The sequence below is a fragment of the Cherax quadricarinatus genome, chromosome 11 (assembly GCF_038502225.1).
Source record: "Cherax quadricarinatus isolate ZL_2023a chromosome 11, ASM3850222v1, whole genome shotgun sequence".
Taxonomy (NCBI): Eukaryota; Metazoa; Arthropoda; class Malacostraca; order Decapoda; family Parastacidae; genus Cherax; species Cherax quadricarinatus.
The window spans coordinates 43,736,955-43,750,276 of NC_091302.1; the positions used below are offsets into that span (position 1 = coordinate 43,736,955).

A 13,322-nucleotide genomic window follows, 5' to 3' on the forward strand; every position below is an offset into this window, starting at 1 on the left:
TTATGTATCGTGTTTATTATATAATTTTGAAAAAATATCATAGATGGATTAATGAAAATGTGTATTTAACGTAATATACAACATTTAAATGAGACGATGATTATTATTATCATTACTAATATGACGTCTGGAGACATAAGACACTCTTACTGATTTTAATGTGTACCTGCATGCCAGCACAGTATGTAAGTTTATTTAAGTACAGGTATACATAAGTATAATTATCAGAGTATATATAAAATATGAAATAACTTTTAAAAACATTTGAAATTTTGGAGTTTCCAGACAAAATGGAGAGACTTAGTGCTTACTGAGCTCACGAAGAATGTAAACAAACAAGGTGGGGCGCGGTGACCGTATTAGAAAGTCAGGTGGGGGGAGCCGTATAGCGAGTTTTGGTCATAATTTGAAATGACCGTATTAGCAGAACGCCGTAAAGTGAAACGCCGTAAAGCGGGGCCTTCCTGTATACGTTTTTTCAACATCTGAAAGTATGTAAAAAAATGTAGATCTTTTTTTTTGTTTTACACGTGAAAACGTGTAAAAAAAACTTTTATCTACATTTTTTTTGTTACATTTGAAAATACGTACAAAAAAGTAGATCTACTTCCGTAGCACTACGAATTTGAACGTCGATCTGTTTGGACCGTTTAAGGGTTAATGTGTACCTGCACACCAGCACAGTGTGTAAGTTGAAATGTCCATATTAGCGGAACGCCGCAAAGCGGGGCCCTGCTGTAATTAGGGTATCTGTGCTTTTTACTTGGTCATCAGGCAATAATGGAAAAAACCTGAGAGTAAGCATTTTCTAAAAGTACTTACAAATAAAATTAACACAGCAGCATATGCTAGGCTGGTAAACTTAAAAATGACTTTCAGATATCTTAGCAGGGATTTCTTTGAGTAAGTCCTCATCACGTTACAAAAAAAATCTTTGACTATGGCACTGCACCAACATGGAACCCTCATTTAAACAAATACAAAGTAAAACTTTGAACTTGTGCTGAAACTTTGGCATATATTCAAAGAGGTATAGAATGACAGACTAGATCTCTTGTTCCTTAAGGAATACATAACAAGGAGATAAGATATTATAGCTCATTCTCGCATCATAAGAGAGGGAATTGCAAATTCGAGCATTTCCTGGTTATGTTTGGCCACTTCGTTGCTAGATATGATATGTTCACTTTTTTAATTTGCCTATTTTGGCTAAATATACATTTTATAGGTTTATATAACTTTAGCTAACCCAACCAAACCTATTCTAGCAACATAAAGAAAATAGAATTTTTGGTCACATGAAACATTAGGAAATTTGACACTGGGAAGCTTGTAAGAAAATTCTGAAATTGCAAAATGAGGATAGGTTGGATAATGACAAAGGTGGACAAGGAAAGCCCCCTCAGAGTGAGATCCAGAGCATAAAGAGTCGGATGGTAACTGAATTTCCATCTGGTTTATCAGGATGTCAAGGAAATATTTCTTTAGTATGGAAACAGTGAAGTTGAATGCTTGACAACAACAGTAGAAGCTCATTCTTTATAGTTTCAAATGTAAATAAGATAGGGCCAGTTCACATTAAAGTTAAGCAGGCTTAAGAGCAGGAACTTGTTCCCTCTTACCCTCGTACACTTAAATATATAATTGAAACACAGTAATATGAAAACAGGTAGTGGACCTGCCCTGTTCACTAGATCATCAAATTTCAGCAGGTAATCCATTAAGATAATATACACCACCTCCATGACATCAATATCTGAATATTTATCACCAGCATAACATTCAGATATGAATGAAAGCTTAAGAAGATCATATAATTGATCATGGCATGTTCTTGAGAATATGAGGAAAAGTCTCACAATGCTGGAGGCACAAAGGAACAAGGTTGAAAATATCCAAGAGCTATTGATAAAAATTGTAAGTAGATAGAAATGGGTGCACCCTGTCAAAGGATAAGAGCACACAGATGGAAGTTAAAACCTGAAATAACAAATAGGTAAAAAAGGAAGTAACCCATCATGAGGACAGTGAGAATGTAGAATGTACTAGGGAAGAGGGTAGTAGAGGGCAGCTCCATCTCTTAGTACCAATGTTTAAAATATACGTGTATTGTGTATAAATTATATATAATGCTACAGTAATACTTTTCAGGTAACTGTGTTTTCATTTTCGTAATTAAGGATGCCTCTTGATAATATATCTTTGTTCCTGTCAATGACTTAATTATTATTGCCATCTAAAATTGTATGTACCAGCAACCCATATAAAATAATGAAAGTGAATACTCCAGGTTTAATTCACTCACATCTTACATGAGAACATTTTAAATTTATTGAAGTGTATGAAAAAGAGGACACCTAGGATGTGATTTTTGTGTATGAAAAAGAGGACACCAAGGATATGATTTTGTAGTTAAGGTTGTTTTCATATTCCATTTTCTGTCCCCCCCACTTTTTTTTTTTTTTTGCAAACACCCATATTTCTGCTTTATGAATTTTTTTCATACTATTATTTTCAATATACTATTATTTAACTGAAGAAAATGTCAACTGTATGTGGCCTAGTGATATTAACCCCTTAACTGTCCAAGCGTAAACCTACTTTCTTACCGCTAGCGCTCCAACCATAGATCAGAGTTTTATTTTTCCTGCCTCCAAATTTGGAACGATTGGCATGAGATGCCTGGTTAGTATAGAATGGGTCTTAACACTTGGTGTGTGCAGTATTCAAAAAATCTGGAACCACTCAGTACCTTGTGGGAGCACCAGTTTAATTGAGCGCCAACTAGAGCAAAGAACGTGGCAAACACCAGGGATTCACTGATGTAATGTCGTATTAACACTACCCTTTTAAGAGGAAAGTGATGTTGACTCCGAGTTTAGTGGCTTTGAGATGGATGTGGCCACAAGTGGTCGAGGAAATATAAAAAACCTTGGTAATAACCCATGTGCAACATCCTTTCAATTTTGATACCACTGGTAGTGTCATCCTGCCAGAATGTCCTATAACCTATACCCTACGTGAAGAGAAACAATTCTGGAATGTGTAATACATGTTTGGCAGGCCGGGTGGCTGGCTGGCCGTGTGGCTGATTGACTTCGGCTGTCTCTATCTAACAGATACACATAAATAGTTATTATACATAGTGTAAATTGCCTAGGGTAACCCAAAAAAATCAAGCCGAAGTGCTATACTGTGTTTGTATATATAAGGCATAATAAGCATGACTGGCAAGTAATACACATTTTCACTTGTTCAGGAATCAGACATGACTCTGCATTGTTTGTAATACTTGTTGGTTCTGAGACAGAAAGAGACAAGCAGAGACAGGAAGACAAACACACAGACAGACAGATAAGCATAGACAGAGATAGAGACAGAGCTAGACAGATGGATAGAGATAGACAAATAGACACAGACAAACAGACAGACACAGACAAATAGACAAATAGACAGACAGATAGACATGTTTATATGTAACAGTGAAAACAAACAAACAGCCAAGGCAGTGCACGATCATCAAGTGTCACTTGTCAGCAGTGGAGTGACATTCATCTACACCGTGCTTCAAGGAGTCTCATATATACTCCAGCATGTCTAAAACATTGCTGGGACCTATAAATACTTTGTATATATTTCTAGACAATAGTAGGTGACCAAGGCAGGTGTAAATGTTCACCTGTCAGTGTGTTTGTGACTATTTGAGTACTGTTTCAGTACCTAATATTAGTGTCAGAACAAACATTGGCTATGAAATCACCAGAATTACTACAAATTGTAATTAACAGAACATAAAAATTACGTAAATTAAAAAAAAAGAGGAAAAAAGGTATATCAGCAACACTTCTGCAAGTGGCAGGACTCCATGTTGCTGTCAGGTGAGCAACAGGTGTCAATTTTGCAGCCTTATATCTCCGTAAGTACTCTTTTTTTTTTTTTTTTTTTTTTACATTACTTTCTGTAAAAAAATGTCCTCTTCACTTCAAGGAGAATTTTTTTTTTTTTTTTTCAAATTACGTACAATGGACCCCCGACTTACGATGGCCTCAACCTATGATAAAACCGACTTATGATGCTTGTCAGTGTAAAAATTTGACCCCGACCTACATTGAAAAACTCGACTTACATCATTCGTCCTGAACGTGACCGTCTGGCCTGAGCACCTCAGCTGAGCTAGTACGACATTGTTTACAAGCCAGGGCAGACGGTTGCATGCATACATTCAGTAAATTTTGTATTATTCCAGTGTTTTTAGTGCTTGTAACTAAATAAGCCATCATGGGTTTATCGAGAATACCGAGAAACAATTAACCCCAGAGGGTTAGTCACCCAGGATAACCCAAGAAAGTCAGTGTGTCATCGAGGACTGTCTAACTTATTTCCATTGGGGTCCTTAATCTTGTCCCCCAGGATGCGACCCACACCAGTCGAATAACACCCAGGTGAACAGGAAAAAATGCCTGGAACTAGTGCTCATAATGGTGAATTTAAGGCCAGCAAAGGTTGGTTTGAGAGATTTAAGAATCGTAGTGGCATACACAGTGTGATAAGGCCTGTTCTGGAAGAAAATGCCAAACAGGACCTACATTACCCAGGAGGAAAAGGCACTACCAGGACACAGTGTGTCATCACTCATCACCACATCTTCAATAAAGGTAAGTGTCATTTATTCTTCATTTAGTACACTAGTATATGCACAATATATATTGAGCATATACTAGCATGTATCCTTTTTGTGTGTAGGAAAATGTATATTTCATGTAAAAAAAAAATTTTCATACTTTTGGGTGTCTTGAATGGATTAATTTGATTTCCATTATTTCTAATGGGGAAAATTAATTCGAGTTACAATAATTTCGTCTTACGTTGTGCTCTCTGGAACAGATTAATATCGTAAGTCGGGGGTCTACTGTATTCGGAGTGCTGGGTGAGAGAACGTAGATCTACGTTTGGACAGTTAAGGGGTTAAATTTGTTAAGTTATATAAATGAGGGTTAGAAATTTCATACATATAGGTGGACTGGTGCAAGTATGAGCAGTGGGGTTGTTGAAGAGGGTTGGAATAGTTTTAAAAATGCAGTATTAGAATGTGGGGCAGAAGTTTGTGGTTATAGGAGGGTGGGTGCAGGAGGAAAGAGGAGTGATTGGTGGAATGATGAAGTAAAGGTTGTGATAAAAGAGAAAAAGTTAGCTTATGAGAGGTTTTTACAAAGCAGAAGTGTTATAAGAAGAGTAGAATATATGGAGAGTAAAAGAAAGGTGAAGAGAGTGGTGAGAGAGTGCAAAAGGAGAGCAGATGATAGAGTGGGAGGGGCACTGTCAAGAAATTTTAATGAAAATAAGAAAAAATTTTGGAGTTAAGCAAATTAAGAAAGCCTAGACAACGAATGGATTTGTCAGTTAAAAACAGAGTAGGGGAGTTAGTAGATGGGGAGATGGAGGTTTTGGGTAGATGGCGAGAATATTTGGAGGAACTTTTAAATGTCGACGAAGAAAGGGAGGCGGTAATTTCATGCACTGAACAGGAAGGTATACCATCTTTTAGGAGTGAAGAAGAACAGGATGCGAGTGTGGGGGAGGTGTGTGAGGCATTACGTAGAATGAAAGGGGGTAAAGCAGCTGGAACTGATGGGATCATGACAGAAATGTTAAAAGCAGGGGGGGATATAGTGTTGGAGTGGTTGGTATTTTTGTTTAATAAATGTATGAAAAAGGGGAAGGTACCTAGAGATTGGTGGAGAGCATGTATAGTCCCTTTATATAAAGGGAAGGGGGACAAAAGAGATTGTCAAAATTATAGAGGAATAAGTTTATTGAGTATACCAGGAAAAGTGTACGGTAGGGTTATAATTGAAAGAATTAGAGGCAAGACAGAATGTAGGATTGCGGGTGAGCAAGGAGGTTTTAGAGTGGGTAGGGGATGTGTACATCAAGTGTTTAGATTGAAGCATATATGGGAACAGTATTTAGATAAAGGTAGGGAAGTTTTTATTGCATTTATGGATTTAGAAAAGGCATATGATAGAGTGGATAGCAGAGCAATGTGGCAGATGTTGCAAGCATATTGAATAGGAGTGAATGGAGACGAATGGTTTTTAATACTTGACGTGCTGTTGGAGTGTGAGCAAAGTAACATTTATGAAGGGGTTCAGGGAAACCGGCAGGCCGGACTTGAGTCCTAGAGATGGGAAGTACAGTGCCTGCACTCTGAAGGAGGGGTGTTAATGTTGCAGTTTAAAAACTGTAGTGTAAAGCACCCTTCTGGCAAGACAGTGATGGAGTGAATGATGGTGAAAGTTTTTCTTTTTCGGGCCACCCTGCCTTGGTGGGAATCGGCCAGTGTGATAATAAAATAAATAATAAAATTACTAAATGCTGTAAAGAGTTTTTATGAGGATAGTGAGGCTCAGGTTAGGGTGTGTAGAAGAGAGGGAGACTACTTTCCGGTAAAAGTAGGACTTAGACAGGGATGTGTAATGTCACCATGGTTGTTAATATATTTATAGATTGGGTCGTAAAAGAAGTAAATGCTAGGGTGTTCGGGAGAGGGGTGGGATTAAATTATGGGTAATCAAATACAAAATGGGAATTGACACAGTTGCTTTTTGCTGATGATACTGTGCTTATGGGAGATTCTAAAGAAAAATTGCAAAGGTTAGTGGACGAGTTTGGGAGTATGTGTAAAGGTAGAAAGTTGAAAGTGAACATAGAAAAGAGTAAGGTGATGAGGGTATCAAATGATTTAGATAAAGAAAAATTGGATATCAAATTGGGGAGGAGGAGTATGGAAGAAGTGAATGTTTTCAGATACTTGGGAGTTGACGTGTCGGCAGATGGATTTATGAAGGATGAGATTAATCATAGAATTGATGAGGGAAAAAAGGTGAGTGGTGCGTTGAGATATATGTGGAAACAAAAAACATTATCTATGGAGGCAAAGAAGGGAATGTATGAAAGTATAGTAGAACCAACACTCTTACATGCGTGTGAAGCTTGGGTTGTGAATGCAGCAGCGAGGAGGCGGTTGGAGGCAGTGGAGATGTCCTGTCTAAGGGCAATGTGTGGTGTAAATATTATGCAGAAAATTTGGAGTGTGGAAATTAGGAGAAGGTGTGGAGTTAATAAAAGTATTAGTCAGAGGGCTGAAGAGGGGTTGTTGAGGTGGTTTGGTCATTTAGCGAGAATGGATCAAAGTAGAATGACATGGAGAGCATTTAAATCTGTAAGGGAAGGAAGGTGGGGTAGCTGTCGTCCTCGAAAAGGTTGGAAGGAAGGGGGTAAGGGAGGTTTTGTGGGCGAGGGGCTTGGACTTCCAGCAGGCGTACGTCAGCGTGTTCGATAGGAGTGAATGGAGACGAATGGTATTTGGGACCTGACGATCTGTTGGAGTGTGAGCAGGGTAATATTTAGTGAAGGGATTCAGGGAAACCAGTTATTTTTATATAGCCGGACTTGAGTCCTGGAAATGGGAAGTACTACAATGCCTGCGCTCTAAAGGAGGGGTTCGGGATATTGACAGTTTGGAGGGATATGTTGTGTATCTTTATACGTATATCCTTCTAAGCTGTTGTGTTCTGAGCACTTCTGCAAAAACAGTGATTATGAGTGAGTGAGGTGAAAGAGTTGAATGATGAAAGTATTTTGTTTTTGGGGATTTTCTTTCTTTTTGGGTCACCCTGCCTCGGTGACCCAATTTTTAACATTGATATATATTGAATATTACATTTAATTAAAATTGTTGACAATATTTTTTGTGCATAGGTATACCCAATACACAATGGAAACTCTGCGAGTTGGATGGGAGCAGCTGTTGACGTCCATTAACCGTACCATCAATGAAGTGGAGAACCAGATCCTCACTCGCGACTCTAAGGGCATTAGCCAGGAACAACTCAATGAATTCCGTTCGTCCTTCAACCACTTTGATAAGAACAGGCAAGTTTTTTTTTTGTACAATAATGGTAGTAGGCATAAATAACCAACACTCTTGCAGTTCTGTATTTTTAGCTGTGATAAAAAATTTCACTCATTGTTTGCTAAGATCTGTGCTCTCAAGGGGTCATACATTCTAGGCAGTGGTATTTATAATGTTGTTTCTGTGCTGCTTATTCAACCATCACAGCACTGGAATATGCTTGGGTTAACTACCAGTTTCATTTGAAGTGATGTCTATTTTATGTTAAGTGGGTATAAATATTCTTCCTACAAATTTGTAAGACGTAATACTATGACAATAATTTTCAAATAACTATTTACATTTGACTGGTCAGACAGGGCCGCAGTTAGTGGACAGAGGATCGAGAAATATGCTAAAATATATTAATAATGATTAATTTTTTAACAGAAAAGGGGCACATTAGGAAAAGAGCAGAGGTGAGGTAGTGTTTCAGAACGGAAGTTATTTCACAAGCAAAAAAATTACAATTGATTCAAAATGTGCATTTTAAGTGTTGAATAATAGCCACATGTAGAACTAATTAAAATAAACTGAATTCTTATAGAGTACAATAGACCATTGTTTAACACGGTAGTTACATTCCTGAAAACGCCGTGGTAGTTAAAACCATGTTAGACAAACTGAAGAACTTATGGGAAAAATAGGGTTACATTCCTGGGAGCCCCCAAAAAGCCAAACAACTTTTTTTTAGACCAACAGATATTACAAAAATAAAAGTGAATATGTAATTGTAGTTCATTGTTGTGATATATTATGTTTTTACTGTTTAAGACTACAAATGCAACAGAAATAATAGTATGTCTTACCTTAAATTGTGGGTCCTGGTGTTTGTCGATCATTGTGAAGAGAGTGGAGAGTTATGCTATGGCCCTACTGGGCTGAGGTGGATGGTAGATGTTCTGGAGTGTGCATAAATTCTATAATGGATTTCTCCACTATTTTACCCCACAGTACATTATACAGCTGACAATAAGGTATCAGCTGCAATAGACAATGTTTCAGAGCACTGCTTCTAGGTTTGTCAGGGTCCTCCTAAGTGAAAAAGTCTAACTATAAGTCAGTGAAGTCAGTTAGTAAATCAGTTAAGTCAGTAAATCAGCCAGGTAAGTCAGTCAGTCAAGCAGTAAGTCAGTAATTCAGTCAGTGAAGTCAGTAAATCTGTCAAGTCAGTTATTCATCACACAAACTCATATATACTTACCTCATTCTTTTTAATTGTAGAAACTGATGCTTCATTAAGGCCTCTTGTCTAATATCTCCATTTTCTTTGTTAACTCTCAAGACTTAAATGCTTATACTTTTTCTTGCCACTTTCAGGAACACTGGTATGCCTACTGCGTGCCATGATTGCTTGGCGGGTACAGGATATGGCAATTAAAATATCAAAGCACTATTCACAATGTTATTCCTATCTATTTCAGATAGGAAGTAATATTCTCTAATGGTACAGCAGAGCTCTCTGATAGGTCATTTAGGGAGAATGAGGACTTTTGTTACTGGTAGGCATTCCCTTGACTTGAGCAACAACACTTAAAAAATAAATCTACTCCACACTATAAGAAATTATATTTTATGTATAGGTTAACAAAGAAGAATGTATAAATCTGGGGTGGAAGGGAGAAAGGGGGCAGGGCCATCCCAGGAATGGTTGGAGGGAGGGGATACAAGAGGCTTTGAGTTTTAAGGGCTTGTATGTGTGTGTTAGATACAAGTGAATGGAGACAAATAATTTTTAATGGATAAGCTGTTAAAGTGTAAGCAGTGGAACTTTATGAAAGGATTCTATAAAAGTGGCTAACCGGATTTCAGTCCTGAAAGTGTAAAGGGAAGCACCTGCACTGTGAGAAGGGATGGGGATATTACAGTTTTGATCTATAGTACTAGCACCCCCCCTGGCAAGACAGTGATGGAGTGAGTGAAGGTGTTACTTAGTTTTTGGGTCACCCTACCCCAGTGGGAGACAGCCTGTGTATTAATTTTTTTTTATCTATGTATATCTATCTCTACGGGAAAGTGGAGAAGAATCCTTCTTTTATAAGTCATGTCATAAGAAGCAGCAAAAATGCCAAGAGCCAGGGGCTAGTAACACCTTCTCCTGTGTAAATTACTAAATGTAAAAAAAAAAAAAAAAGTATTTCTTTTTTTTGGGTCACCCTGCCTTGGTGGGAGATGGCTGGTGTTTTAACCTGGTAGGCCTACATATGAGAGAATGGGTCTGCATGGTCATTGTGCACAGTATAAAAAAAATCCTGCAGCAAGCAGTGCATAATGAGAAAAAACTGACTGTGTTTTTGGTTTAAAACAGCGACTTGTGGTGTATTTTCGTATGGCATTTATGCTTGTATTCTCATTTTCTTGGTCTTATTTCATAGGATGGAAGACATGTTACAGAAATAGAGGTGATTTTAAATGGTTTATCAAGTAAAAGTACTTTGAAATTGAGCTCAAAATAACGGAAATGTTCGATTTTTGAAGATGTTCTAGAATAAACAAATCACGTCACGCATCCAATACATGTCAACTGGTTGGTCTAATATACACTCACAAATGCACTAGCATTATTTATGCAATTATTACAACTTATGCAGTAGTCTGAGTAATAGTAAATCCTTTTTTTGTGTGAATAAAAATTCTTAATGAAAAGCAAGCATAATATAGAAGGGGCCAGGAGACATGACGAATGAATTTTCTCTGTTCATTAGTGCCAGGAATGTGTCCATTGTTTATTCTGGCCTCTGTTTTGAAATTGGCCTTTCTTGAATTTTGCGTGAAATTGGTCAAATTAGTAATTTCTGATCACTTTATTGCATAGTTGAAGTAGGTAAATTGGCAGTTTCTTGTATGCAATTGATAGAATAAAAGGAGTTCTAATGAAATAGCTATGAGTTTGGATGATTTGAACAATAGAATTGGTGCAATATAGGGCTCAAAATGGGCAAAATCACCATTGCGTAAATATCGCCGAAACCGCTAACTTCGCGAGAACGTAATTTAGTGAGTTTTTCATCAAATTTTGAACTTTTGGTTTCGTTACCTTCAGAAAAAGATTATCATTTCATAAGAAAAAAAATTTTTTTTTTTTTTTTTTTTAATTTTTCGAGACTATGAGCAAGTTTGCGAGCAATGGTCTTGACATTCAGAGAATTAATACGTGTGTGCATGTGGGGGAAGTGTACTGTGCCTTCACTTTGAAGGAGGGGTGGGGATATCGCAGTTTGGAGAGTCATTTAACCCTTTGATTGTTTCGGTCGTATATATACGTCTTACGAGCCAATGTGTTTGACTTGTATATACTACTAAAAAATTCTAGAGTCTTCAAATCAAGCAGGAGAAAACTGGTAGGCCTACATGTGAGAGAATGGGTCTGTGTGGTCAGTGCACGCAGTATAAAAAAATTCTGCAGCAAGTAGTGCATAATGAGAAAAAAAAACTCCGACCGTGTTTTTGGATTAAAACGCTGACTTAAGAGGTGTATTTTCATGTAGTTTTTATGGTTATAGTCTCGTTTTTGTAGTCACATTTGATAGAATGGAAAACATATCATAGAAATGGAGGTGATTTTGATTGGTTTTACTATGAAAAGGACCTTGAAATGGAGCTCAAAGTAGGGAAAATGTTTGATTTTGGCCGATGTTCAAGAGTAAACAAGTGACGTTATTGTCCAATAAATATCCGCTAGCCATTCTGATATGCAGTTATGAATGGGTTGACATTATTTATACAATTATTGCAATATTGCAGTAGTCTGCATAACAAATCTTCTATTTTTTGTTTGAATAAAAATTCAAAATAGAAAGCAAGAGTAATATCAGAGGGGCCTGGAGATGTGACTGATGAACAAAGAAAATGTTATTTTAGAGCCAAGAATGTCTGCATTGTTCATTCTGGACCGTATTTTGAAATTGGCATTTTTTTTAATTTGCATGAAGTTGGCCAAATTGCCAATTTCTGACCACTTTATTGGGTAGCTGAAATCGGTAAATGGACAGTTTCTTGTACTCAATCGATAGAACAAGTGGAGTTCTAAAGAAATAGCTATGAGTTGGGTCGATTGGAACAATGGAGGGAGAGTATGGAGGTGAATGTATTCAGATATTTGGGAGTGGACGTGTCAGCGGATGGGTCTATGAAAGATGAGGTGAATCATAGAATTGATGAGGGGAAAAGGGTGAGTGGTGCACTTAGGAGTCTGTGGAGACAAAGAGGGGAATGTATGAGAGTATAGTTTTACTAACGCTCTTATATGGGTGTGAAGCATGGGTGATGAATGTTGCAGCGAGGAGAAGGCTGGAGGAAGTGGAGATGTCATGTCTGAGGGCAATGTGTGGTGTGAATATAATGCAGAGAATTCGTAGTTCGGAAGTTAGGAGGAGGTGCGGGATTACCCAAACTGTTGTCCAGAGGGCTGAGGAAGAGTTGTTGAGGTGGTTCGGACATGTAGAGAGAATGGAGCGAAACAGAGTGACTTCAAGAGTGTATCAGTCTGTAGTGGAAGGAAGGCGGGGTAGGGGTCAGCCTAGGAATGGTTGGAGGGAGGGGGTAAAGGAGGTTTTGTGTGCAAGGGGCTTGGACTTCCAGCAGGCACGTGAGCGTGTTTGATAGGAGTGAATGGAGACAAATGGTTTTTAATACTTGACGTGCTGTTGGAGTGTGAGCAAAGTAACATTTGTGAAGGGGTTCAGGGAAACCGGCAGGCCGGACTTGAGTCCTGGAGATGGGAAGTACAGTGCCTGCACTCTGAAGGAGGGGTGTTAATGTTGCAGTTTAAAAACTGTAGTGTAAAGCACCCTTCTGGCAAGACAGTGATGGAGTGAATGATGGTGAAAGTTTTTCTTTTTCGGGCCACCCTGCCTTGGTGGGAATCGGCCAGTGTGATAATAAAAAAAAAAAAATAATAATAAAAATATAATACTACTAATAATAATAATATAATATTATTATTACAACGATAGAGCTTCAGTTCCCTAAATTAATAATAATAATAATGCATAATACGTACGTAATAATTCAGAGTGCTTCTGCTAGTTGGCACAATTCAATTCAAAGTTTATTCTCTATAAGGATTACAATGCTGAGTTTACAGAATTTGGTTATTGTGTGGTTTACATGTAGTAAAATAATAATTACAGAGTGTACCACTAGAACACCTAGCATGGCTGATAGCACAGCTGGTAAGCAGTAAACATGTTTACATCCCTGTGGGGGCAGTTCTCTCGTGCTTGTTTGCATTATTTTACAGTCATTTGGCCAAATTTCTTTTTTCTATCCATGGGTCCTAATGATCTACTGCAGTTAGCCTCAAAAATACTCCATTTTCTCTTACAGTAAGAACATGGGAAGATACTATATTCAGATTGGGACAGAA

At 37.7% G+C, this 13,322-nt stretch overlaps 2 protein-coding genes across 3 annotated transcripts in view; one reads left to right on the forward strand and one right to left on the reverse strand.

Annotated features, from left to right (window-relative positions):
- The window catches only part of Actn (alpha actinin), a 234,578-nt gene that overhangs the window by 216,228 nt on the left and 5,028 nt on the right, over positions 1-13,322 (forward strand). For both annotated transcript variants that reach the window (XM_070084039.1, XM_070084038.1), the window contains exon 15: positions 7,762-7,935. In XM_070084039.1, the coding sequence (XP_069940140.1) occupies positions 7,762-7,935 (174 nt within the window). The remainder of the gene's footprint in view (positions 1-7,761; positions 7,936-13,322) is intronic.
- The window catches only part of LOC128687474 (sphingosine-1-phosphate lyase-like), a 74,608-nt gene that overhangs the window by 7,460 nt on the left and 53,826 nt on the right, over positions 1-13,322 (reverse strand). The window lies entirely within an intron of this gene.